Raw genomic sequence first — 25,038 nt, forward strand, 5'->3', positions numbered from 1 at the left:
ATGTTGTCGAGGGCGTCGGCTAAAAACAAGGAAAGGCGCGCAGGCTTCCAAGCTTTGCAAAACATGTGAAAAGTGCTATGCATATTAACAAAAATTGAGGGCTAATTAGGGGTGCTAATCATAATACAAGTGTCGTATTGACGGAAGCGACCACGCCACGGCACGTGGAGTGATTTCGTTAAATACGAGTATGTCTTTATTTATTTTCAGATACTGTAAATATCTTTCAGATACTTTCAGATATTACAATTTATTTTAGATACTTTACTATATCTCAAACAATGATGTTGAAACGATCAAATGCCATATGTAATACGACTGTCCCCAGTTTCCGGGCATAGGCCACTGTCAAAGCAAGTATATCAACAATACCATACTGCGTACAATACAGTATCTTCACAAAAACGTGAGTAGAAGAGAACATTTGATTGTGTGAAGCTTAAGCCATAGAAAACTACTTTATATACGAACTACTGGAGCGAAGAGTTTTACCAACCGGTTTTAACTTACGGTAAAATAACTCAGCGGTTTTTAGTTATGCTATCATCCCCAGAAGCATAAATCATCCGCTAATGCTGTCCAATAAATTCAATAAAAGCACCAAACTGCAGTACTCGTAAGCTTACATAACATGTACTGGTGGTAATAAACTGCATTTTAAAAGTCTACACTTATTTACAGTTGTTTGCTCTACAGTTGTCATTGCACAGCAGGTGAGGTAGCGTCGATACAAGTGAATAAAAGTGTTCTCTGGAGTATAGAAATTTACCAGTTTTGGTTTCTTCTTCTTAACATTACAATATTTCGCCGGTTGCAGTAAAGAAAATCTCTGTCTATCAGATCTGCTTAATAGCGGTTTAGCAAAGATGATGCAAACATTTTTGGGCAAAGCGTTATCAGAATTCTACAGTTTTCCAGCTCTGATATCCTTGATTGCTGTACTGCTAATGTTTTGGTTCGTTCTGGTTGGTCGGCCAATGTTCGCTCCCCCCGGGCCGCTAGGTTGGTATGCTGTTGCAGCTGATAAAGTGATCGTTTCCTTTACACTTTTTTCTTTTACCCAATGTGTATTAATTTTTCATGCAATGCGCATTGTTCGCCTAAGTAACCACACAAGGTAAAGACAATTACTACTCGTAAAGTTTGTGTCAGCATCGACTTTGATTGTAGTATAAAGCATTTAAATAAGTTTATAATTGAGTTAATAAATCAAGGACAGGGACGATCAGATAGTTAGATAACCATAAAATCAGTATGGTCTAAACTGATGCTTGTAAAATGTTTCTAGCTGCCAATAATTTTCAGCCGTACAGCGTCTAATAATTATTCGTTTTCTCACCGTTGCCCCTAAATTATTGCTACGTTTATCATACAGGAGTCCCAATTTTTGGTTATGCACCATTTGTGGGGAAGTATCCATGGATCGCTTTAACAAAACTGAAAGAAGCTTATGGCCAGATTGTCGGCTTATATCTCGGGTCGAGATTTGCTGTGGTCTTGGAAGACTACGATACAGTACACACGGCATTTGTTGATCAGGGCGATGTATTCGCCGGTAGAGGAGAAAATTTTGTCCTTGAAAAGATGGCAACCGGCAAGGACGGTCGCGGAATACATGGTAACCCAATGGAAAATATATGATTAATATCTGTTCTACATTTTCGGTGAAACTTATGGTTAGTACGAGTAACAATGCACTAATAATGATAATGGAAAGATGTAAAAAATTCGTCTGGAAAGTCTGTATAAAATTCGTATAAATTTGTAGGAATTACCGCAATGGAAGGTCCAAAATGGAAAGACACCCGTGAATTTATTGTGACCACATTGCACGAACTGGGCGCCGGTCAAGGCAAACAGAAAATGGAGAAGATCGTCCTGGATGAAGTTGACCGCTTATCGCGCACCATTGCAGCGCACAATGCATGGGCGTTCAATCCACGGACGCTTCTCCGCCCAGCCATGGCCAGCATTATGGCGATGGTGCTGTTTAGCCGGCGTTTTCAGTATGAAGGCGATGAATTTCGTTGTCTTATGGAACATATGCCCGACGCCATCGGTGCAATGGGAAGCGTGACCATTAATGCGTAGGTGCAAATTAAAAACTGTTGCTAAATATTAAAATATATATGCAAACAGATGGTATTATTCCGTGCTCTCTCATGAAAAAAATAATCATTTGAAACTTAACTAATCATGCACGCAGATTCCACTGGTTGCGGTATATTCCGGGATGTTTTAAAAGACACTGGAACGGCATGATACGCACTGTCGACAATTTGCGGGCATTTGTCGAAAACGAAATGACCAATCGAGAGAAGGAGATGGAGTTTACCTTGATTGAAAATAGCACTAACAAGGCTGAACCAAAAGATTTTCTGGATGCGTACTTCCGGCACATCAATAGTGAAGGAGCCAAACAATCTCTTGCTATGACCGGTAAATATTACTATTATTACTATTATTATTAGTAAATATTACGAGTAATTAATTACTCGTACAATTATCTGTACGGTTGAAACGTTTTAAGTACGTAAGCGTAATACCCACAAAATACGTACAGTATATGTGACACTAGAACAAGTACGGTGTATACTGTATAGCAAAAACAATACATATGTAGCTGCAGTTTTTGCTTCTTACGTTAATTCCGAACTAAATTAACATAATTTTATATATTAGTGTGCACTTATTGAATAAAATTAGTCTACGAACTGAGACGCATGTGGTAAAAGCGCGTGGTTCACAGCGCACAGCTCCTCCTTACGAATACTTACGTTACAACACATGTACATCCGGTGATCACTCACTAAGCACCCAAACATGTATATTTATCCACTAGCATAAAACTTGAATTCTTCTATAGTTTTTGTAAGAGCAATAAATTTGTCCAAATAGTTTATGTTCTTGAATCCGAAAATTAAAAAAAAGATTTTGTCGCTTTACCCGCTTAGTGATAGGTTGTCGGCTTGTGTTTGCCAGCGGATAGTGACATATTTGTTTTGCATAGATGGAAATGATTTCGTTGCTTCCGCTTCCACAATGTTTATTGGAGGCACGGAATCCACTACGCTGGGTCTACAATGGCTGATATTGCTGATGTGCCGCAATCCAGTGCACCAGCAAAAAATTCAGGAAGAAATGAACAGAGTTATTGGCCACAAACGCTTTGTTGGTTGGGATGACAGAGGTTAGCATTAAAATAATTTTCTCGATTATTAGCAAAGCTTCAGGTTTCTGTGAAATTTTAAATTTAACGCTCTGGTTTGAATAAAGTTTACTTTATGAAAGTTCGACAGTTGTAATTGAGAGTGTTATTACAGCTGCTGGGTTGATGGTAGATGATTTGCCGTTGACTACTGCAACGTTTCTGGAGTGTTTAAGACTGAGCGGACTAAGTGCCGGGAATATCCCGCGTCGCAACTTGGAAGCAACGGAACTTTTGGGTTATAAAATTCCGAAACATTCGTTAATTTTTGCAAATATTTGGTCGATACACAACGATCCTCAGTATTTTCCTGATCCACTGGCTTTTAAGCCCGATCGATTCCTTGACGGCGAAGGCAATGTTAACATCCCAGACCAATTTATGCCCTTCTCAATCGGTATACATATTTTCAAATGCTATGCCTGTTTAATTTTTTCATTAAAAAAAACTTGGCAACAGTATGGTTTCGAAGACTAAAAAAGCATTTGTTGAATTTCAGGCCAGAGATCGTGCCCAGGTCAAGCGTTGGCTCAGATGGCTTTATTCCTGACCTTTGCTAATCTTGTTCACCGATTCGAATGGAAGGAGCCCAAAGGCGCTACGTTACCGCGTATAAACGAATTTGGCCCGGCTTCTTTGGCGGCTACTCCTGCACCGTACAAAGTTCATGCCGTTCCTCGCTTTACCTTTCTATGAGCTTTCTCACTTTACCAGAATAAAATCTACAGTATTCAATCTGAAAATTTTGCTGTTACATTTAAACTAATAGTACAGATACAACGTCCACGGCAATACTGTAGCGACCTGAAACACATCAAATCTGCAATGGTTTATTTTCTTTATTCGCTAAATCTTGACACAAGATAAGCTAAGCAGATTTATTATTTATATACTTTTTACCTACTTTTTTATATAGTTTTTACCCGATTGCGCCAAAAACATGTACTTTTTGATCAAGCAGCCTTGAACCTGAAAATTGCTCTTCCAATTAGAAAAGTCATATACTTTGACACTTTCATTTTGTTCATGGAGTAAATTGTGCTACTTAGACGACTCATGCAGTACTCGTATTATGCAAGGGTTAACAAAGGTCACGAAGCTGGCTGAAACGTGTTCTGCTTCCTCAACGCTCGCAGCTACCATGACTTTAATGAGATCTTGTTCAGAACATTATAGTATTAATGCAACACGGAATTAATGTAGGACCTCTATGGTGCAGTACACACGTAAAATTACAAAGATTCGTAAGCCCGATGTTTGTAGGGCATGCACATGTAGGCCCGCTGCTGGAGTGTTGCTGTTGTCAATAAACTGAAAAATGAACAGTGTAATGGTTAATTACATCTTATCTTTTAATTTCAGTTGTTTTTTAGCTTCAGGAAAATGCAAATTTTAGAACGATATACAGTACATAAATATTATATTGGCGTTACTTCGAATGCAGTACTTACAAGTAGGACATTGGATCATACAGTTGTACACAGCACTCAACGCCTGGCAATCACGAAAACTCAATCGGCCCGCGTTATATATCGTTCGGCCATTCCGAGCCGAAATGACCGGAAGACCTCCTCTGACACTGTAGTTTGTTGGTTCAATCATGGTTATAGAATTATAATCAAAATCTGTGGCGTTGAACTGAATAAGGCGTGGATCGTATTCCGTGAATGCTCCAATCTGAACAGCCGCTATCAAAATGATTTGTATGTTGAAACAACGCCAATATTTTTAAATTTCATAAGTATTAAGTAACTACAACATCTGCTAATAAATTACGCCCCACAGTTCGAGATTTCAGAGATAATGTGTTTAAAAAAAAGCCATTTTTTTGCTGCCTAGTTTGTACCTGGATGGATAAGTTGGGTGTTGAGCTGCAGGAATAAATCTCGTCCCGGCTTGTTGTGCTCACTGCGTAATCCGAGAAGGTCGCAGAAAAATCGCATAACTTGCCGCACACTGGACAGACATCCATTGGGTCCGTTCATGATGGCCATGTGCTGTCCATATGTTGTGGGCGGGTTGGATAAGGGTAGCACTCGGCCCGGAAACGAATAGCAAGTTGGAGATGGCACCCTAAAATATAGAATATCATGTTTTTGAAATTGTTTAGCCAGTCACGATTTTCTGGCGCCAAACCAACCACGGCTTTGTTAATTTACGAAGTTAACTAAGTCATAATTAATTAGATAAAACATTTGCTAATAAGATAGCGGGAATACCCTGAGAATTTTTATTACCCTGGTCCACCGGTTGGAGAAATTATAACGAAACTTGTTGCTGCAGGTATTGGTCCGGCACCCAAATCCGTAAAACGGATGCAATTGCCCATGTCTGCCTGAATTTGAGCGGCAGCCATCCGGATAGTGTTGATTTCCGCCTCACCTGTTGAAATCATAAAATGTCAACATTTCGTGCAATGGGTCCATTTATGCCACAAATAAAAAAGGGAAATAGTTGTTTAGTAAAACTGATAGAACAAATGCATTTTATTTATTACAAAGCTTGTTTAATTAATACGCAAAAATCCGGATATTCGTTCCATTTATGGTGTGTCAGGTCCGGCCCAGCTAAACTTTCTAAACATTTACCATAAAGCTTTTACATCTAATCGCTTGGTAGAACTCACTTTTGTGATTTGTTACATCAATATGTGGTTTTTATTACTAGTACATAAAATAGCATTGTCTTATCTATTTATTAATGCATTATTGTTGGTTTTTTTTACGTAAAATAATGCATTGAAATAATAATTCTTTGTGCTTAAAAGTTATTAAAGCAGACATACTGTAACCCGGAGCGATTATGTAAGGAACTGTATTTCCAGGCCATTTGGAATATCGAGTGTCAGTGGAAACCACGTATCCCACAACATCCTGCCAAAGCACGTTTGCGAAAAAAATAATACAGCTAATCCTTCCACGAACCATGATAAATTAACCAAATTTTAAATAATAATACTACGGCAATACTTCTGATTAATAGAAACTATGTAAATTCACCACTTTCGAAACTTATAAAGCGAGAAAAAGCTTTGATTACCAGTCGTCTTCTCTAGTAATTTACTAAGACAAATGTTAACGTTAAGTAATACAGTTTACAATAAGAAGCATGAAGTAATGTTTGTAAATCTTGTTAGTCATTCGAATGAGAAAATGGGATACTCGTTGTTTGTTAGTCGAAGACACTCCAAAAAGTGCGGACTACGCTGATTATTCAAATGAGCTGCAACATTCCTAATCATGATTAGATCAGCGATAACTTAGTGTTTTACCTATAAGGTGTGCACTGTGCAATGTCATAGCGTAATGTGGTAACAATCACTTTTAAATTGATTTACTTCCGGTTGCGAATAACTGGTTGTCTTTCGCGGCGCGGCATGCTATCGTTTTTAGAAATATATCAGGAACTGAAAAACGGCGCTGAAATATTATTTCCTACTGCTTTGTTAAATTTTACGAGTTGGAGTCTTTTTATCCTCTTGTTGATAAAATTTTGACTTTACACCACTGCTTCCGTATGTGGGCATTTATTTTCCTTCTCGTACCAATTCGAATCGTTTTGAACAACATTTTTTAAATTGTTAGCATGCACATGCATTAAATTATATTAAGCGATTTGTTTTGCAGTCAGAGAATACTCGTGTAAAATAAAACGAAAACAAAAAAGTCACTATTTACAAAATCAAAACTAATGACTTTTGAACGGCCTGTGCACAAGAGGTTAAAGGTCAGCCATGAAATTATTCCCGAGCACGGAATAATGGCATCGACCCAATATACTGTATACTGAACAATAAAAGCTTCAGCTATTACAGATAAAACGCTTATAACAAAAATAACAAAAAAAGTATTTGGACCAAGCGTTATCCTACATAATACGGCAGAGCAATAAGGAAACTCAGGATTATATCAACGTATACCAGGGACGTTTTGGCGTTTGGGGGCATTGAAATTAAATTCTGTAATGTGATTTTGCCAGGCTTTAAGGAAAACACTCGGACAGTGCTCTTGTATGTGTTGTTCCAATCGGAAATCCTTAACACCCATCCGAGATTCTCCTTCTCTATTGCCCAGTACATTTCTGATCGGCCACACAGCCCTCTGTGGAAAACAGGAGAGAAAGTGAACAGGATGATATAAATAATGCAAGGGAAGTTGGGAAGAAAAAAAGTGATGTTCGCATTCCCACTTACGCTCATTACAGCAGATACCATCTGCTGCACAGATTCCTTTATCATTCTGGCCGCAACTGCTGCCCTGATTGTAGCATGGCGTGCGGATGTAGTTCTCCTTGACACACACCGCTGTCTCCTCTGTACCCATCAGACAGCCAAATGATTCACCGCAGCAAATGTTCGAACCGTAGCAGTGACCTTTTCCACCAGGACCACATTTCATACACTGTCACAAACAATTCCTGTTAATTATTCGCACTTACCCTTTATTATCGCAATAGTAGGTTTCCGGTGTGAGTTTTACTTACTGAACATTATGTATGGCACACCAATATTAATCTGGGACCTTTAAATGCTAGAAAGTTTTTTAACCAGGTGTACAATTAATCCTTTCATGTATTGTTCTTTGAATTAAATAATATGCATGCGCTATGATTTTAATTTCATGCAAGAATTAAGCATGCCAAAGAGAGGAAATGTGCCGAACAAATTAGTCAAATTTTAGGTGTAAGAACGTTATGAGAAAAGCATAATAAAAGTATATCAAAACGCGCTGCAACAACTCGTATTTTAGGTAGTTGAAGCGACATCCGATATGATCTAATCCTGCGCGCGCAACCGAAGCGCTACTGAGTATCATACCTGTCTGCGATAAGGACTGGGTGCAAAACTGTAAGCTGACCTTTTACCACCCGGTGGACAGTTCGTGATAAAGCAAGCAAATGATCCTTCCATGATAAATAAACACAGAAAAACACCGCAAAACATAAGACTTGCCATTTTTAATAGATTATTCTACGATGAATGTAGAATATGTAACAACGGTATTTTGCGGTGAGGCGAAAATGATGTGGAGTGTTCACCGGAAACGCATTTATATAGGAGATGTCTTTGGTGTACTCGCTAATTTGGCATATTTTTCTAAGAGATCAGCTAGTGTTATCACAATATACCTAATCTCGAACGGCACTCGGAATTAAACCGTGTTCAACGTCAAAAAGTGGGATAGTTAGGACAATGCACGTCGCATCGACTGCGTAATTGGTCCAAATGCGGAAATATTATGTTATTTTTGCGTCATTCTATAGAATTAATGAGTTTTCGTTTGGGAGACATTTTGCGGATTTTCTCCTAAAAGTGTATTTGTCACTTGCTGTGACCTCGCTATTCCCGATAGTAATCGTGAGTGCGACCACATTTTCTGGGGATTTCGCAGATTCTCCGGCAAACAAAACCTTCGAGCTACTAACTGGTTAGAATGATTTTCAAAAGAAGATTAACTACAGCAATTTACGTGGTTCTACAGGAAAAAGTTTAGAAACAATCTTTTCATCTTCTATGGTAAATGGTACTGTGCTTGATTAAAGCTAAGTACTTCACAAAATAATGCTCGTTTCTTGCGCATCTGCACATTGCTGAACGGTCAAACTTTTTTGTCGGCTCTATACATGGTGCCCAACAAATCCTGCGTTTCTATGCTTTAAGAATTTAATTGTAAAAGCATGTATGCACTTATTTTGCATTGCACTGTTAAAAGTGGGATAAACTAAATTAGTTGGTTTTTAGTTTTTACGCATGCAATGTACAAGGAAACAAAGAAAACACTTAAAAAAGAACTAATATTCCTTAGAGTCGTTTTTAGCTTCCTATCAATTCAGTTTTGCGAACACAATAAGGTAAATGTCCAAGAGATCGTAGAATTACTGTATTAGAATAGTTCTTATTAATGAAGAATGCTGTGATGTATCTGTAAGTAGCCATCGTTTTTTTGTTTGTTCAACTCGGTACGCATACGAAGGCGTTGATTTCATTGCCAGTACTGCGTACTGCGTATGAAATATGAATTACGCATTGGACGGGATTAAAATATACAGCGGCACACTGAGTAAGAGGCGGCAATCTTGGGAAAGCTGTTCACTGCGGGTTATATAGACAGCTTGCCGGCGTTGGACAAAAGATGGGAGCAAGCATCTCCTTATCTGCAAACTTTATTGTCAAGGATGATCCAAAGAGGCCAACGGGGAAATGGTGCTTCCTGACTGGAAATAATCGGCTGGATATCATTTTACAGCTCATTTATCAAGATAAAATTCCGGAATGACTGCTCCGAATCAGCAAGAGTTTCTTTATTGACGGCTTCGGTTTGATTGGATTGACGTCCAGAAAAACTCAACCATAATTCCTTTGCGCACGCTAGTTTCCTTTTATAAATTTTTGTCTATATTCGATGCGTAACTTCCAAATACATATTATATAAGTGCTGTGTACACTGTACAGATATAATAATTATGCAGACTGCACATGCACACTGGCTAAAATGGAATGTCAAGTAATCTTTCTAATCGAGGTAAATCGACCACATGGATATATAAATTTAATTGCAGATGTTGGGAAATCACCATAAACATACTTTTTAAACATATTTCTTTTTCAGTTCGAAGAATCTTACTCAGTAACCGATTTCGTAAATAAATAGTTTAAGCTTGTTTGCACCTTTTTTCAAAACATATCGCCAAAAATCGAAGCAGTTGATAAAAAAATTTGAAATAAATTAAATGTTTTAGTTAAAATGTATTTGCAGAAGCAGAAATTAAAGGTTGTATTTCCGCAACGCAATAATGTTTTTTCTTCAGCTGCACTGTTTAACATAGCCGACACTGTCTGATGATTGCAATGCGGACCCGCGCCTAAATATAAGTTATGCAGTTTGTATCTATTTAGCATGCCATCAAAAAGTGTTGGATGTGCATGATCTGTTCGAATAACCTTGCTGATTGACTGGCTGCCACATTCCAGCGACGCCTGGGACCGGCGACAGGCAGCCCATCATCCAACACTGAACATATTATACACCGAAAGCACAGCAGCGCTTATGTATATTGCTCCCGCTATACATAATCCAGCATGTTACTGTTTTTTTCTCAGCCAGTAGTAAAAAAGCCAAGCACGGCACTTTACACTAATCGACAGCGCATTTAGCCTGGACCGCTTCGCAGCAGACACAGCCGGCAGCCAGTGCCATACCGCCGCGCAGCAGCCGGGTGCTAAAAGAAAGACACTTTCTGTAATATTGTCCATTCCGGCTATAATTAAACACAGCCATGGCAAATCGTCCTAATAATCTAAATTTAAAAATTAAGCGCAGACTAATCCGAAAATAATTTCCACAACCATGTTGCCACTGTGTATATGCGTGTGTGTTTAAGAGATCCCAATCGTTCAGACTAAGGAAAACAGTATCCGTCATTTAGTAAAAGCCCCGTATTTGCCGACAACGCGATTACTAGTTGAGTCTTGAGAGCATGGAGCCAGTTATAACGATGCATGCTGTATATCTATATATGTGTGCTGGCCAGGGCTTTTCCCGGCTGCTTCCATCCCGGGGAATGGAAATTTGCTCCGGCTGAAATGACAGTGCTACGGCCATGTAATTGAATTTGTTCTCTTTAAGCAATTTCCAAGCTGGAAACTATTTATTAATCTGCCCATGATTTTCTTGGCCAACGCTTGATTGATGTCTGGGCCACTGTACGGGGATCCAGCCATTTGCAACGATTGCATCTCTTCTTGCTCTTCTGGCTGGAAAACAATTTTTGGGTTGCTTTGCCGTATTAGGCGGTCGCCTGTAAGTGCTAGCCGAACTTTTTTTATTATTTTTAAATTAAAGAAATTTCATCAACTTGCATGCCGGTCTCGGCTGTCTGTAACATGAAAAATTAACGCATTTAGCCTACTCTACTAACTGAAAGAAAACACACATAAACCTGAAACATCGCATTATCGTAAAGCATTTCATGTTTTTTAATTATCATACATTTTTTTAAAAATAACGTTGTTTTGACATTTGAAGCGTAGTGTACGTAAGCATTAATACTTTTAATATTTGGATTAATGCGTTAGCTAAGAAAGTTTATTCTTGCATGCTTATTTGAAAATTAGCGGCTTTATGAATGTGTTACAATTGGCAAACAAGTTCTGAGGCAATGGTCAATGGATATCTTTGCTATAGCAGCGTTCATCGTATGCAGCAATAAAGGTCATTGCATATTCAGTGCAATAAAAGTTGCATGGTACAACTGTTTGTGTGAAATCACAAGCTGTCAATGATGGATGTAAACATGGGCAGTGGAACAGTTGCCGCATTATATTGTTCCGTATCTGTTAGAATGCGCCGGGGGAAGAGAGTTTGGACTGCCTGAAAAGTCTTCCTCCCGGTATTGTTCCCTGCCCGTAACGCCGGCATGCATACACCAGCAATATACCCCGGCACATGGGGGAAATGAATGATGGAACGGATGCCAGACTGGACTGGATGGGAGATGTGACCCCGTTGCATACGTTAACATATCCAGACCAGTAGTGTACATAGAGCGCCGGCGCACTGCATGGCATACAGCACATCACGTACTCCGTTATACACATAATATAACAGAGGGGGGAAAATATCCCCATTTTCATTCCTCTGGAGTACCATCGTCCCTCTTTTTGGCTCGATAGATTGGCATCGCGTCTAGCATATAATATTATATATCCCCCTGTCTGTAGTTGCATGAGAGAAGTCAGGGAGTTTTGTGTCGGTACTGTGTGTATATATGTGTGTGTGTGGCGCAGGCAATGGAGTGACGGGATCTTTGCCGAGGAAAGTTAGTTCATCGATCGGTTTGTGCTACTGTCATCCTGAATTACTTTGGCCTTTTTGGCAATTGGGAGGACAGTTGTGTGTGTTGTGTGTGCGCAGTGCGGAATTACTTTTCCTGCTCACTAGTGCATGCCTGCTTCTATACTCTTACACATTGTACACATACCGATATATCACCGCAATGCTGCATTCCCGGGGAAATTTGACGCACTCCGGCAGATGAGATTCGCCAGAAATTTTCTGCAGTCCAAAACAGTGGCATTTTTCTTCGAAGCCAGGAAAAATTAAAGTAGTTTCGAATGCCATTTGCAGCTGAATTTTGCATAGATAGAACAAAGGCAAAACACCAAGATAGCTTCCGGTCGGTGTCAATTACAAGTCAACACTAATTTTATCAATGTTACTTATGGTTAGCTACCTTAACCAACCGGTAAGGATATTATTTTATTGGTGCTAAAAGAATCGATATTTTGCTTTATTTTGAAAACAGCGGCTTACAAAATTCCAGAATTTCAATTGTACCGGTACTTCTGCATTGCTTTTCCCTTTGGCTAACATTTCTTTGAGATCCATTTTTCCACGGTTTCCAACAAGCACTAATCTTTTTACAAGCCATTTCATCGGAATTTTATTAAGCCATATTGGAATACCAGAATTATTTTTTATTAAGGCCCTAACTAAGGAAATGTATTTACGTTGTACGCTTTTGATTTTCCATGCACTTCAGTTGGCTAGTTGTTTAATTGCCGCTTGCATAACAAACTGCACGTTTGTACTTCGGAGGCTTTTGGCTTGAGCAACGCATTTTGGTACTGGACAGTGTACATTTTCTTACTTTTGTACATATAAGTACTAGTAAATGGTTTTGTAACTGGCCCCAGTCATCCACCATTCGTGTGCCGTATCCCGTAAATTTTGACTGATGAAGCGATATCTCCCTAACATCCGGCCAGCTCGGAAAGGGGAGAGTTGTGTGCACTGCGCGTGTTGGCCACATTAATGCCGCCTGCGTACATGACTGCTGCCACCGATACACTGTCTACGATCCGTTCCACTGCGCTCCCACAAAATACATATATAAATCCTAGCACACATCTCCCTCGTCCATACATATATAAAACCTTCCCAACCCGGGAAAGGCGATGGCCATATTGGCATACATTTGCCCAACTCCTCTTCGGGATGCCGCTGCATCGGCACTCAGTGTGTTAGTCAAATCTTGTGTTTTTTCCCGTATAGTTACAGCCGCCCCGCCAACACACATCCCCTGACTTTATGTCCACCTAATCCCCCTGTGCATAGCCCATCCGCTCCCCGAACGCAGCCAGCCGGATTACGGGAGGTAAGTGTGCTTGGAAAAAGTTTTCATTAATTTTTAATATAACACTAGTGTATTTTCCGCACCGGTTCACACTTGCAGTGCTTTGGGCTGCTTTTATGCGTAAATTTTTCTTCCTAATACAAACAAGAATATTATTGTTTCGACGAGGAAATCCCAGGAAATGGGAAGCATTAGTTCGGTTTGCGTCGGGATGATCTAGGAGAGCATGCAGTACACTGCAGGCGGATACTGTGTGACATGTGTTCGAATTTAAGCTCTTAACGATGGCTCAATATGCAAATGTTATTTTCCATTCGACCGGGTCAGTGCAATGCTACTTTTCCGGGATATTTGTGGTCCATGCACTTATATATGCACTGCGGCTCTGCATGCTCTGTTATGATTGAGTACATTTAGGAAGATATTTCGCGATGCAGTCAGACGATAAAAATGGGACGATGGGATATATCGCGGGGATCGGGGAAATGTCCAACTGCAAATTGTATAGATTGAAGCGATAATTAGATTATTGTTGGGGACTGACCTGAATTTATTATCAAAACAGTTTTCGATTGCAACTTTTCCTGGTCGTATGACACTGTACATTTTAGTCTCGATTGCAAAAGAAAGACAGCAACAGGAATCAAATTAAGTTAGACATTGCAACTACCGACGTCAAGATTGCATGGCTAAGTTTTTCTAACGATAATAATGTAAAGTTAATTTTTGAATTTCGGTATCACTCCGAAGAATTTTTCTTATATACGAGTGTACTTCTATCGAATTCAGCTGGAAAATTATCTGCTATACCGGCATCAAATATACTGTACTGGTTTACAAAATGAATTCATGCTCTAGTAAATTAAACATTGGTACGTTTTATTTGAAATTAATCGGAACAAGCTGTGCCTCTGACAGTACACAAAAACAACGTTTTATAACGTTTTAAAACTGGTTTTGATTGCAGATAGAATTACACGAAGTGTAAATATTACGGAAGGTCACAAAATATTGCATTGTTGAGACTCGTATGCATTGGACAGTTTACTTAGAGCTATCAGAATATCGAATCAGAATTATGTACGAGTACTATATCTTACATATATTGCAATGTTATTTTCTTAATGGTTAATCACTATGGGTTGGATATAATTAGACTGCTATCGGTGCTGGTACGAATATTTTTCGAGGACTCGAAAAAACCCATTGAGAGCCGCACACACACACAGCCCCATTACTCAAGTCAATTCCATGCAATTTAATCCATCCGCGTCAGTTGCCCGGACCCGGCATCGTATCCCGAAGGATGCTGCCGCCATATAAAACCCCTCCGCGTATTTGAGGTCAAAACTTCTCTTAGCCGAAAAACTAGCCGGTCGATATTGTTGTGAGTGATAGAATTGCCGGGGACCTACATATAGTATACGCACTTATGTACAACGTCTCGGCCCTGTATGATTACGCGTATTTTGCCAGCCAAGTGGCGCGTAGATTCGGGGAAGAGGGGAAAAGTTTTCCTTGGCCATAGTTGTATCTATCTCAGCAGCGGGCGCTGAGAGGACGTGCAGGAGCAGCACAGCAGACCGAGAACGACAACGTTGATTGTCCAATTTATCAAGGCAAACTAGCGCAAATTCAGGGAACGATGCTTTTAGAGTAATGTGCCCCGTCTATTGTAGCCATTCTAGCCAGCATCTTCTCCTTGCTGCGCGCGTCGTCGCTCGGTCGGTACTCGTCGTCTAGAGTTCGTTTAGCAAATTGCCCCCCAACACAGGATGAGCCATGGAGGAAGAAATTGCGCCCGGGCCGCTGCTGTGTGTCGTGTGTAGATGTTAATGCTGTCATTGAGGATGGGGATGGACCGGGCCAAAATGGGGGATGTGTGTAATTTACTTACGAGACTTACTTTACTCTTTCAGTCCCGGTAGTGTAGTGTCATGGCGCAAGATAGAACGTTACATTTTACGCTCTGTCAATATAAGTCCAGCGTTCTTGTGGGACTTTTTAAGGGCAAGCTTTTATATACTAGTGCAAGAAGCCACTCTCAAGAAGTGCCTTTAGAAAGTATAAAACGAATGTCTATAAGAAAAATTTATTCTTTCTCATTCGTCATTTTGAGCAGTTCCAGGTTCAGTTTGACTTTCGCTTTACGTAGCAGTAGATCGACGTATAGTTAATCACTTTCACACGGTGCTTAGTCGGTGGGAGCGAGATAACATCGTAGTATTGTTTACTGTGTTGACTAGCATTATGCACAGAATATTCTAAAACTTTTTCGCACAGTACTCTTTTTCGGAATCACATACGTTTTCTGATTGATGTAACTTTTTATCAAAGTTCACCAAAATCCAAAAATTTTTATCATAATAAATTATTAATTTCATGGAAGTCTTTGTTTTTACTCGTACATAAATTTAGTTCTTACAGATTTTGGTGGGAAAAGAACTTGCTGATACAACTACATGTTTTTCTAATGTTTGTTAGTACACACATACTAAATTAGTTGTCAAACACAAAGCTGTATGAAAACATTAAACAGACGTAAATTAATGCAATGGAGCACTGCTGCCAAATTATTAATATTACAAGCTCGCAATAAGAATTATGCACATATAAAAACTAACACGTTCATGTGCTGTCTGTACATATGGTACAACCGTATAACATTTGAATAAGCAGTGTTATGCCGATTCGACGGATGGGAAGCGGCAATCTAGTTTCACCAGTGCACAGCCGTGGACTGATTGAATTATTGTTGACTCACTGCAGCTCATCAATGAAATGTAATCAAAGATTGTCCCAGCAATCATAATATAAGTGTAACGGAACGACTGAAAAGACGCCCCATACCCACTAGCATTTGAGGTCAGGCGGGGGTATTCTTCTCTTCCAACGGGCCGGAAGATGAAAAATGAGAAACTTTTACAACGGAATGTGTGTATATCCCGGAATGCATTCCCTTTTCTCCCCGTGGCTGTATTTGAGTGCTACTAAATGGGACATGAGCCACCCGGCAGCTGCGCGGAGGCAGAAGAACTGCACATAAAAAGTGAGCAACTATTCAGTTACAAATATTTGGCTAAACTGCAAAGTTTTGTAAAACGCCAGAAATCAGACGAATAACAATGGCGTATTGGCGGCGATTCATAAATACAGAGTTCGCCAATTTTACGTGGCGTAAAAAATCACGATTAGGTGTAAACTGTAGAAATTTGGTTAGATGCTGAGATGAATCGTCAGTTTTCGAATGTTATTAAAGTTGCAACATTGGATTATAATTTTACAATACAGTTCCCTGTAATGCTGCCGCCAATAAAAACGTTTCGCATGATGCATGTCGATGTGTATATGTTCTGCCGAATTTCGCTGTGTGATGTGGTCAGATTTTTAAACTATCCCATATATGAATACTTTTTAAACTTCACCGGCGTGCTTTTCAGACACTGCTTCGACTGGCCATTCCATCTTGATGTGTAGTTGTTGAAGATATTAGGCTTTACGTAATCACGTCTGCATGTACACTCCATGCTGGGTAATGTTGTATAGGAGATTATTTTTGAGAATCGCTGGACTATTAAAGCGGTTTAATATCGGTGATTGCACACATAGTGCTTATTTATTGCATGCCATGATTACCGTTCCACGCAGTCCAAAAAGCGAAATTCCTTCTAGCGGTGCAGCCAGATGGGAGGCCTATCTGTGTCGCACTCGTTATTATGACATTACAAAATCTAAATAAGTACAAAATGGGTTCTTTTACCGGTGGCATGGGCAATATGTAAAAAACTTCTTAAGTGACTCTTCCAGCCGATAAAGGATACATAGTCTGTGCTGATGACAACTGCAGTTTCCGGAAAATTATATGCGCGGGCATACTGCACGATGCATAAAGCATGATACCTACGATAACCGGCTTTGAGAGGTGTGTACGGTACTACTCTAGGGTATTCGGAATATCGTTGGATAGTTTCAGGAGCCGAACTTAAATTATCTTGTTCTATTGCTCACGGCCGTTTGCTAAGAAAAGAAAAAATAAATGCGCCAATTAGAAAACCAGTACTTTAATTTTTACACTTGTTACTGTGATGAAATTAATCATTTAATTTGTCGTTTCTTCACACGTCTCCTTTCCGTCTAGGCTAACATACTGGCAGCCTGGGAGTGTAATTCAGTTCAATATGTTCCTGTCTAAACTGAAATCACGTGAATGGAACACATACGCAGTAGCATATCAAAAAAGCCGGACCATGTGCGCTTGATTTATTTTCTGCTGATTAATGCTCCGTGGACGCAAAATTATCCTGGAGCAAGCGACATACTGCAGTTATTAATAAATCCATCGCCGGGTGCATTGCTAAAGTTCTCACATAGATCAATGCCACACCGCTGCTGAACGCTTTTCTTCGATATATAATATGAACTCAGTAAAGACTAAAGAGTTCAAATCTTTTCCTTTTTTATGGCGCTTTATAGCAGATGCGAATTTGCAAAGTTTTATTGCTATAGTTTTTTTTTAAAACTGACATAGAATGGCTAAATTTGTTTGGCATTTAATAACAGCGTCCGGTTTCGACAGCTGTTGTAAACCGGTATCCAGGCATGGCGCGCGCTAATTGGCCACAGGTTTTCAAGCCCGCCTCGCACTGCGCTAATACCGCAGCCCGCTGTTCGCTACCTCATTCTGCTCATTTACGAATGCTCCATTTTTTCGTTTCGAGCGCATACTGTGGTAACGGTACAGACTTTTATTAGTGCGGCAGTAAGGTTTTGTTTATTTGTCTCGATTAAGTTATTTGCAGGAAAACTCTTGACATCCTTGTTCATCTGCATTCGTCATCTTCCGTGTTTCAAATTCCGGTGATCCTGCATACTGCATAGCCCTGATCGATCTGCGTGGATGCTCTTTTTTGTGGAAGTCTGTTTTGTATGATGTGTTGTGTTCGCCTGTTCGGACACGGAAGGATGTTGCTATTCTTCCCCATCTACGCTTTCGCCACTTAGAATTAAAGTAGTGGACGGAGTGTTAGATTAGGGCAAGAATGCACATCCTACGGAATATCTTCCCCAGTTTAATATCTGTGAAGAATTACGGATATTCGTGCCGGGCGGTGTGCGGCGAAGGCCGCTGCATAGCGGCATCTTTGAAGAATCCCAGCGGCCGAATTTGTGTAAGTCACGCCGAGATGGACCAACCCGGTGGCCGTCGGATGAATTTGGATGAACGCCAGAAATGGCCGTCGGTTTTCGATCCGCTTCTTTTGTACCGGTATTGGTGAGAAAGTCGGTTGCTCAGATGAAATGTCAATATTTTTTAAAGTAGATTGAGTAAAATGTAAATTATTTATACAGTTATTTGTAATTTAAGTAAGTAATACCATAACGATAACGTAGAATTAAACCTAGTGACGTATGATTGTTGTAAGTTTTGATTAATTGCAGTTTCCGAAAAGCAGTTCAAAAATTCACGAGCATACCGTTGCTCGACTTACTGTTGCTCGACTTGCCAAAAGACAATGTTGGAGGAAAATGCCAATATAAGGTTCAAAAAACACGAAAATGTTTGATAAATTTTGCAATATTTTACTGCTTTTATATGGTTTATTGGAGATTCGGCGGGTCTTATCTGAATAAATCCAGTGACTCCAAATCCCCCGCGATTCGTTGCAATTCTTAGAAACTTGGTTTGGTTTCTCATGTATTTGACTTTTTAAAAGTGCTCACCTATTTTCTGTAAGATTTATTTTGGAACTCAAAACTGTGTAGATCTGTGGTACCACGCCATGATCTGTGGTATCACAGCTTATGGCGTGGTAATACGCCATGATCTGTGATACCATGGCGTATTACCACGCCATGGTATCACAGATCACTAACAGATACAGTAAATACTGCACTTATCACCGAAGAATTGGGAGTGAAGTGCGGAAATATCAGGCACATGCTCTAAAACCGTGGTTTACTTCCGAACTCTGGGTTTACATTTTTAGAAAACTTCATCAAACTTCAAACTTCATCGAACTTTTTAGAAACTTCATGGATGTGTTAATGAAAACTTAGCAAAACTCTCGACAGTGTCAATTATCCGAAAATAAATTTTCACAATCCCGCACAATCATCTTATCCCATCCATACTTACCAGGTTAGTTAAACAATGCAACACCAAACAGCAGTACAAAAGAGAAATTATAAATCCAAATCCTCCAATATCCCAGTCTAGTCTGTTTCGCCCTTCTTTCCGGCAACCTGTAAAGTAAAATTGCAGCAACCGATTCTTGAACCATGCAATGCCATAGGTGGAATTACAGACAGATTACTATACGAGTAGTACAATTTACATCACCTGCTCACTTCTCGACAATACAAGACGTTTGTTAAGCACAATAAAATCAAATATCCTACAAGTGCGCCATCGGCGACAGAACATCGTTTTGTGCATTTTATGACTTTTAGCAAGAAAATCCACTGGGTTTACATTCTCCTACCCGTTTGAAATCGCCCATATTGGTGGCTGAAATCGGGATTCCCAACAGACTCAGCGAATCCAACCGTGTCGTTTCAGCCCCATTCTGGTTATCTTTTATAAAAATCTGCGAAAACGGAATAAGCAAAGTAACGCATATAACGCATACATGATTTTTGAAACAATAAATAGCTAATGTGATGAGCAATACGACTAATATGAGTAATATCTATGAACATTGAACAGGACTGTTGGCAGCGTCCAGCTGATTGATTACCTGCAAATTTTGGACGTTCTGGAACTTGACGTATTTCAACGGGACAGGATCTTCACCGGATAAATCAGCGTGCGAAAGCCTGCAACATAAGACAAGCCATTTTAAGTTACAAAATTACAGTGCTCAGATAAACATGGTGTACAGAATTTGCCTCTCTGCTCGAATTCCGGCGCGTGTAAATTATAATTCCCTTTGCGCCCGTAAATCCTGGAGCACCAGGTTCACCTTTTTACGCAGCTATACTGTTCCCAATAATTTTATCAAGGCCTGCTTACAGTATTTTTTGTTTACAATTCGAACACCAGAAATGTATCACGAAAAAATTGTTATTACAACATGCTTAACAGTTAACAACAAAAAACACCAAATAATAAAATGCTACAACGGAAAACGACAGCATCCAGCTGATAAAAATAAACGGTCACTAAGCGGCTTTTCTTTTAATTCTTCTTTAAAACCGCGCTTGCAACGACTGACCACATAAAATGTCTTTCGATATTTTTATAACACATACTCGTACCGATAAACGCTTTTGCGTCTTACAAACTACAAATAATAATTATTAAAACAAAAGAACGAAAATACGAACCTTTCTTACTGTAATTCCAACTCAAAAATCGCCATTTAATAAAAACTGTGAAATAATTTTTCATCCTAAACACATTCAATGTGGTCAGTTGTCAGTTAGTAAATTATCGGTTTTATTACATAGACAGTGAAATTAATTTAATCTGAATATTATTTTCTTTAGAAGTTTTGGCTCAGTAATGGATATTAAAAATTACCGTAGAGTATTAAAAGCGCAATACCACGTACGTCAGTTCTTGTACACTGTCCATTCCCGTCGCTTGGTCAAAATCCAGTGTACGAGGAAGATTTGTAAACAACTTGACGCTCTTCGGACCATTTTGACCAGTTGTCTTGAATTTCAGCGAGTGTAGTTTCACTGGCTGATTGAAAGCGACGGCAATAATCAACTGAAAAAAGAAACAATTCAAACTAAAATAAAATCATGATGTTTAAGTATCGTTCATGAATCGGGATTAAACACTGCGCAGGTTTACTAACTTTAAATGATTATCAAAATCCAAAATTTTTCTAACTAGACTTAAGATACTTATCAAATTCGAAGTTTTTAAAATAAGCTGAATTATATCAGACAATACTATAATAAATCATTACAAATTCATTACCGATTACGTGTATATCGATTACGTGTAATTCATAATTTTCAAATATCTATATACTACACACAAACGTTTATTTACGAAATAAGCTAAAAACTCGAATAAGAAATTTTTTTCGCCTGTTTTCATGTCATTACTTGTTCATCACAGTCAGATTCCAAATATCCGTTATCCTGGAACAAACTGGTAAACGTATGATCATCCGCTTCGTTCAAGCATTCACACTTGGATTTATCAATCGCGCTGGCCAAATCAAACTGCAAACAAACAGGGTATTTTGCCAGTGATTCCCCATTTTTCGCACAATCAGTTGCTGCTTTACCATGCCATCCTTACTCTCCTGCCCAGCCGGAGCATCCGCCGCCGTCGCATGCTGCTTAATGTTCGACTCAATGGCGCCTACATTCGCGCCCTGCACCGTGGCCACTTTTTGCATGTTTTTAAAGAACAGGAACGTTGGCATGGCCCGAATACCTTGAATCCGGGCCGTATCCTGTCAGAACACTCGTATTCACGCAAATGTATGTGACTGCGAAGCGTAGAACGCGGAGACACCTCGAAGAACCAGAGGCAGTTCCTGACACATCTTGAAACGTACCTGCATCTCGTCCACGTCAATTTTCAAAAACACCACATTCGGATAACGCTCGCTGAGCTGCTCAAACTGCGGGGCTACTACGCGACATGGCCCACACCTAAAGAAAAGGCCATAAGTTCGAGATAAGGGTCAGTGTCAAAAGGAGAGCTGTGGAAACCAGGAAGCGCACCATTGAGCGAAGAAGTCCGCCACAACAAGACGACTGCCTGCTGAAGACAGCTCCTGGGCAAACTGAGCATCATCATGCAGGTGCTTGACTGGCATTTTCGATGGCGGCTTAATTATTAATGATACGAAAACAAAACAAATATGAGATTCCTAGCACACCAGCTGTCAATAAACAGATAGATAAGTTTGTATTTTATATTTTTATCCGATTTCGAATTTTCGCGTAAACAAAACTTGCGGACGAAGAAAGTGCTTCGCAACTGGTGAGTAAACATTATACACTGGAAAAGTCGGCTTTGGCTTTTGGCTCGTGTGAGCTGGCGGTTTGAACCCGAAAGTTTGGAGCCGACCAAAGCGGCAAAGCGACAGCGCCTTTGTGTTATCTTGTACTGCCTACGCAGGTAGGTTGCCCAAGTGACTGCTGCTAGATTGCGCATGTGACTGTCCGAATGCGAAATGCGATTTGTGTAATGGGTACGATCCCCGCTCAGGATAGAATACAGGAAGTGTTTTTGTTATAACAATTACCTTGTTTTTGGTACTTAATTTGTATCCGATGTCGTTACTTATTAAAGGAAAGCCAGCCGAACAGTTTTTTAACGATAACAAGAGACAGGAAGTATGTACAGTACCTACGGTAGGGAGTACAACTTACGGTATTACCGGTATATGTATGCCGGCATAAAATATTATTTTATTAAACAAGTTTTTATGTTCAATAATGAATAAAGGCACGTTGCTTTTATAACAATAAAATCGTTCCCTTCATTGCCCCAAGAAGCGGATGCCTCATCGCCCTTTGCAAATTTAAATGAATTTACTTACCCTTAGTGTATACTTACTCAACTCTGGTGCGGCACTGAAGAACTGAAAAGGTTTTTAATTACCAAATTAAAATCACTGAACTCAGTGGACACAGTGGTTAATACTAGAATGTTAGCAATTCAGCTTAATCTGGAGATTACTGAACGAGGGAGCACTTCAGCGAGGCATTGCTATTAAAAATCAGCAGCGCGATGACTGCGATCCGCTCTCAGACATCGTACCAGCCGATAAGCGGCCATCTCTTCCCAAACCAAACTTCTTACGAAGTTCCGCATCGATCATCTCGAATGGCTTCCCTTTCGTTTCGATCGATGCAAAATACATATAAACTACTCCGACTACTGTACATCCCGCAAAAACAGCAAAAATCCATTCCCCTATTATAACTTCCGCGATGGGGGCAACGAAGATGGTAACCAACGAACCCAGATAGCAGAAGGCAGTTGTTATGATCATCCCCACACCTCGCGCGTTGGCGGGGAACAACTCCGGCGGCCAGATCCACGGGACACTGGCCACTCCCAAGCTGAACGATAGCATGAAAATTAGTAGCGCGGATAAACTACCGTACGCAAACGCCGACGAATAACCGGACAGTTGGATGAAGATGACAAGGCCTAGACAAGACACCGCGCATCCGGCACAGCCAATCAGAAATAAGAGCCGTCGGCCAGCGCGCTCCACTAGAAACATCGACAGCACGGCCCCGAGATTTTGCAATCCAACAAGCGAAATTGATCCGTAGAGAGTGCTAGTTTTGTCCAGGCCAGCGTTTGCCAAAATGGACGTAGAGAAGGTAATCACGACAGAAAAACCAGTGAGCTGCTGAATCACCATCGCCATAACACAGATATACAGCGTCTTGCGAAGGATCGTAGTTTCGAACAGTTCAATCATGGAAACCGAGGCTTTCTCTGCGGATCTGTCACATTCCAGCTGTATTTCATTGAGCTCTTCTTCCACTTTGTCCGTGTTGCGCAGCCACTGCAAGGAATGTCTTGCCTCTTCGTGGCGTCTTTTGGACAGCAGGTACACCGGACTTTCCGGACAGAACGGCAGCGTTGCAAAGGTGAACACCACACCGATCAGTCTGGTCCATGTGATGAACGACCATAAATATTCGTTGCCCAGGACATTTGGCAAGCTGACCAGGATGGCCGTCAGCATGCCCAAATTGAAGGTTATCACGGGTGCGCTCTGCATGGCGCCGCGAAATTTTACTGGACTGACTTCGGCAATGTACACCGGTACGAAGATCCCGATCAATCCATGGAATAGCCCAAGCAGGAATCGTCCCACAATGAGCAACGTGACTGATTCAAAAGCGGTGCAGAGACTGCAAGCGACCGTTCCCAGCACGGCAATAATGTTCACCAAATAAATGGAATTCTTGTTCCCTATGCTGGCCAACAAGAGACTAGAAGGCCAAACTCCAACAAATGCGCCTAAAACAAAATGCAAAAAAATTTAAGCGATCCCTAAAAAGGGTGTCAGGTAATTATTTGCTTTGAAAACAAGAGGAAGAATTATTCGGCTTTTGCTTGGGTGTTGGGTCATAATACTGACCAGCTGATAGAACAGATCCGATTATGGCCCACAAAGTGCTGAGTTCCGTGTTGTGCGCCAACATTGTATCCTCATCTCCGGGAGAAATCTCTCGGCACCAAAGGTTGTTGTAATCGGTTTGATTGTACGCATACAGGGTGTCGTTTTGCGCGGCATGCTCATTACAACGGACTTGTCGAATCCATCGTAAAATGACAAACTGCGGGACATTGACGGAAGTGACCAGGTATCCCATTTGGAAATTGTTACCGAAACATGTGGTGAACACTAGATACAACAGCCGCAACGTGCAACCACCGGACTCCATTCCGACTTGTAAGAAAGATTTTGACCTTTGGAAACTTCTGGGCTGGTATGTGGTGATGTACGGAAAAACAATGCCTGTTAATTCTACTCGTAATTTACAATCTGAAACAGACTTGCTGGCTTGGATCTTTGAGAGCGGGGTCATGATCGCGATCTTTTTTAAGTTTGTGGCACCCTTTTTATTAACACCGCAATGGATCATAACTTCGATTTTATATCGCTTTTATCAAGTTCTAAGCTAAGTTGGCTCGTTACCCGAATATATTGTCGCGCTTTACGAACGTTCTCTTTTCGTCGGTATTAGGCTGT

General features: G+C 40.3%; 5 protein-coding genes across 7 annotated transcripts; 1 reads left to right on the plus strand and 4 right to left on the minus strand.

The window, feature by feature from the left end:
• Positions 1-277: 277 nt before the first annotated feature.
• On the plus strand, positions 278-4,271 carry LOC129585224 (cytochrome P450 2U1-like). 3 transcript variants are annotated; one of them, XM_055477834.1, is made up of 7 exons: positions 278-713; positions 1,376-1,618; positions 1,769-2,087; positions 2,207-2,439; positions 3,011-3,190; positions 3,324-3,605; positions 3,708-4,271. In XM_055477834.1, the coding sequence occupies exons 2-7, from the start codon at positions 1,585-1,587 to the stop codon at positions 3,902-3,904; spliced, it is 1,245 nt and encodes a 414-aa protein (XP_055333809.1). In that variant the 5' UTR covers positions 278-713; positions 1,376-1,584; the 3' UTR covers positions 3,905-4,271. The 3 variants fall into 3 exon arrangements, with proteins under 3 accessions (XP_055333809.1, XP_055333808.1, XP_055333806.1); XM_055477833.1 differs by having other exon boundaries at positions 278-1,002; positions 3,342-3,605; positions 3,708-4,270; XM_055477831.1 differs by having other exon boundaries at positions 278-1,002; positions 3,708-4,269.
• LOC129585225 (zinc metalloproteinase nas-15-like) lies at positions 4,243-6,334 on the minus strand. Its single transcript, XM_055477835.1, has 5 exons — positions 5,994-6,334; positions 5,446-5,590; positions 5,055-5,281; positions 4,660-4,896; positions 4,243-4,519 (listed from the first exon to the last, which is right to left on the minus strand). Exons 1-5 carry the CDS (start codon positions 6,133-6,135, stop codon positions 4,512-4,514), a joined length of 759 nt encoding a protein of 252 aa, XP_055333810.1. The 5' UTR covers positions 6,136-6,334; the 3' UTR covers positions 4,243-4,511.
• Positions 6,335-6,728: 394 nt separating this feature from the next.
• LOC129585326 (neurophysin 1-like) lies at positions 6,729-8,215 on the minus strand. Its single transcript, XM_055477968.1, has 3 exons — positions 8,025-8,215; positions 7,401-7,608; positions 6,729-7,308 (listed from the first exon to the last, which is right to left on the minus strand). The coding sequence occupies exons 1-3, from the start codon at positions 8,160-8,162 to the stop codon at positions 7,271-7,273; spliced, it is 384 nt and encodes a 127-aa protein (XP_055333943.1). The 5' UTR covers positions 8,163-8,215; the 3' UTR covers positions 6,729-7,270.
• Positions 8,216-19,289: 11,074 nt separating this feature from the next.
• Positions 19,290-22,274, minus strand: LOC129585279 (thioredoxin-like protein 1). The gene is made up of 8 exons (XM_055477903.1): positions 22,034-22,274; positions 21,865-21,961; positions 21,589-21,759; positions 21,404-21,523; positions 20,896-21,056; positions 20,080-20,158; positions 19,825-19,929; positions 19,290-19,585 (listed from the first exon to the last, which is right to left on the minus strand). Exons 1-8 carry the CDS (start codon positions 22,126-22,128, stop codon positions 19,556-19,558), a joined length of 858 nt encoding a protein of 285 aa, XP_055333878.1. The 5' UTR covers positions 22,129-22,274; the 3' UTR covers positions 19,290-19,555.
• A 625-nt stretch (positions 22,275-22,899) lies between these two features.
• Positions 22,900-24,867, minus strand: LOC129585392 (solute carrier family 2, facilitated glucose transporter member 3-like). The gene is made up of 2 exons (XM_055478049.1): positions 24,424-24,867; positions 22,900-24,302 (listed from the first exon to the last, which is right to left on the minus strand). The coding sequence occupies exons 1-2, from the start codon at positions 24,728-24,730 to the stop codon at positions 23,038-23,040; spliced, it is 1,572 nt and encodes a 523-aa protein (XP_055334024.1). The 5' UTR covers positions 24,731-24,867; the 3' UTR covers positions 22,900-23,037.
• Positions 24,868-25,038: the final 171 nt, after the last annotated feature.

Source organism: Paramacrobiotus metropolitanus, unplaced genomic scaffold (assembly GCF_019649055.1).
Source record: "Paramacrobiotus metropolitanus isolate TYO unplaced genomic scaffold, Prichtersi_v1.0 Parri_scaffold0000016, whole genome shotgun sequence".
Classification (NCBI taxonomy): Eukaryota; Metazoa; Tardigrada; class Eutardigrada; order Parachela; family Macrobiotidae; genus Paramacrobiotus; species Paramacrobiotus metropolitanus.

Coding starts and splice junctions, on each gene's coding strand:
- LOC129585392 (XM_055478049.1), bottom strand. CDS start 24,730: ATGGAGTCCGGTGGTTGCACGTTGCGGCTGTTGTATCTAGTGTTCACC. Junction 24,303..24,423: donor CGGATCTGTTCTATCAGCTG/GTCAGTATTATG, acceptor ATTTTGTTTTAG/GCGCATTTGTTGGAGTTTGG.
- LOC129585224 (XM_055477831.1), top strand. CDS start 867: ATGATGCAAACATTTTTGGGCAAAGCGTTATCAGAATTCTACAGTTTT. Junction 2,440..3,010: donor ACAATCTCTTGCTATGACCG/GTAAATATTACT, acceptor TGTTTTGCATAG/ATGGAAATGATTTCGTTGCT. Junction 3,191..3,323: donor TGTTGGTTGGGATGACAGAG/GTTAGCATTAAA, acceptor GTGTTATTACAG/CTGCTGGGTTGATGGTAGAT.
- LOC129585326 (XM_055477968.1), bottom strand. CDS start 8,162: ATGGCAAGTCTTATGTTTTGCGGTGTTTTTCTGTGTTTATTTATCATG. Junction 7,609..8,024: donor CCAGTCCTTATCGCAGACAG/GTATGATACTCA, acceptor TGTTTGTGACAG/TGTATGAAATGTGGTCCTGG. Junction 7,309..7,400: donor TGGTATCTGCTGTAATGAGC/GTAAGTGGGAAT, acceptor TGTTTTCCACAG/AGGGCTGTGTGGCCGATCAG.
- LOC129585225 (XM_055477835.1), bottom strand. CDS start 6,135: ATGGTTCGTGGAAGGATTAGCTGTATTATTTTTTTCGCAAACGTGCTT. Junction 5,591..5,993: donor CATAATCGCTCCGGGTTACA/GTATGTCTGCTT, acceptor TGATTTCAACAG/GTGAGGCGGAAATCAACACT. Junction 4,897..5,054: donor CACCCAACTTATCCATCCAG/GTACAAACTAGG, acceptor TCATTTTGATAG/CGGCTGTTCAGATTGGAGCA.
- LOC129585279 (XM_055477903.1), bottom strand. CDS start 22,128: ATGCCAGTCAAGCACCTGCATGATGATGCTCAGTTTGCCCAGGAGCTG. Junction 21,962..22,033: donor GCGGACTTCTTCGCTCAATG/GTGCGCTTCCTG, acceptor CCTTTTCTTTAG/GTGTGGGCCATGTCGCGTAG. Junction 21,524..21,588: donor AGGAGAGTAAGGATGGCATG/GTAAAGCAGCAA, acceptor GTTTGTTTGCAG/TTTGATTTGGCCAGCGCGAT.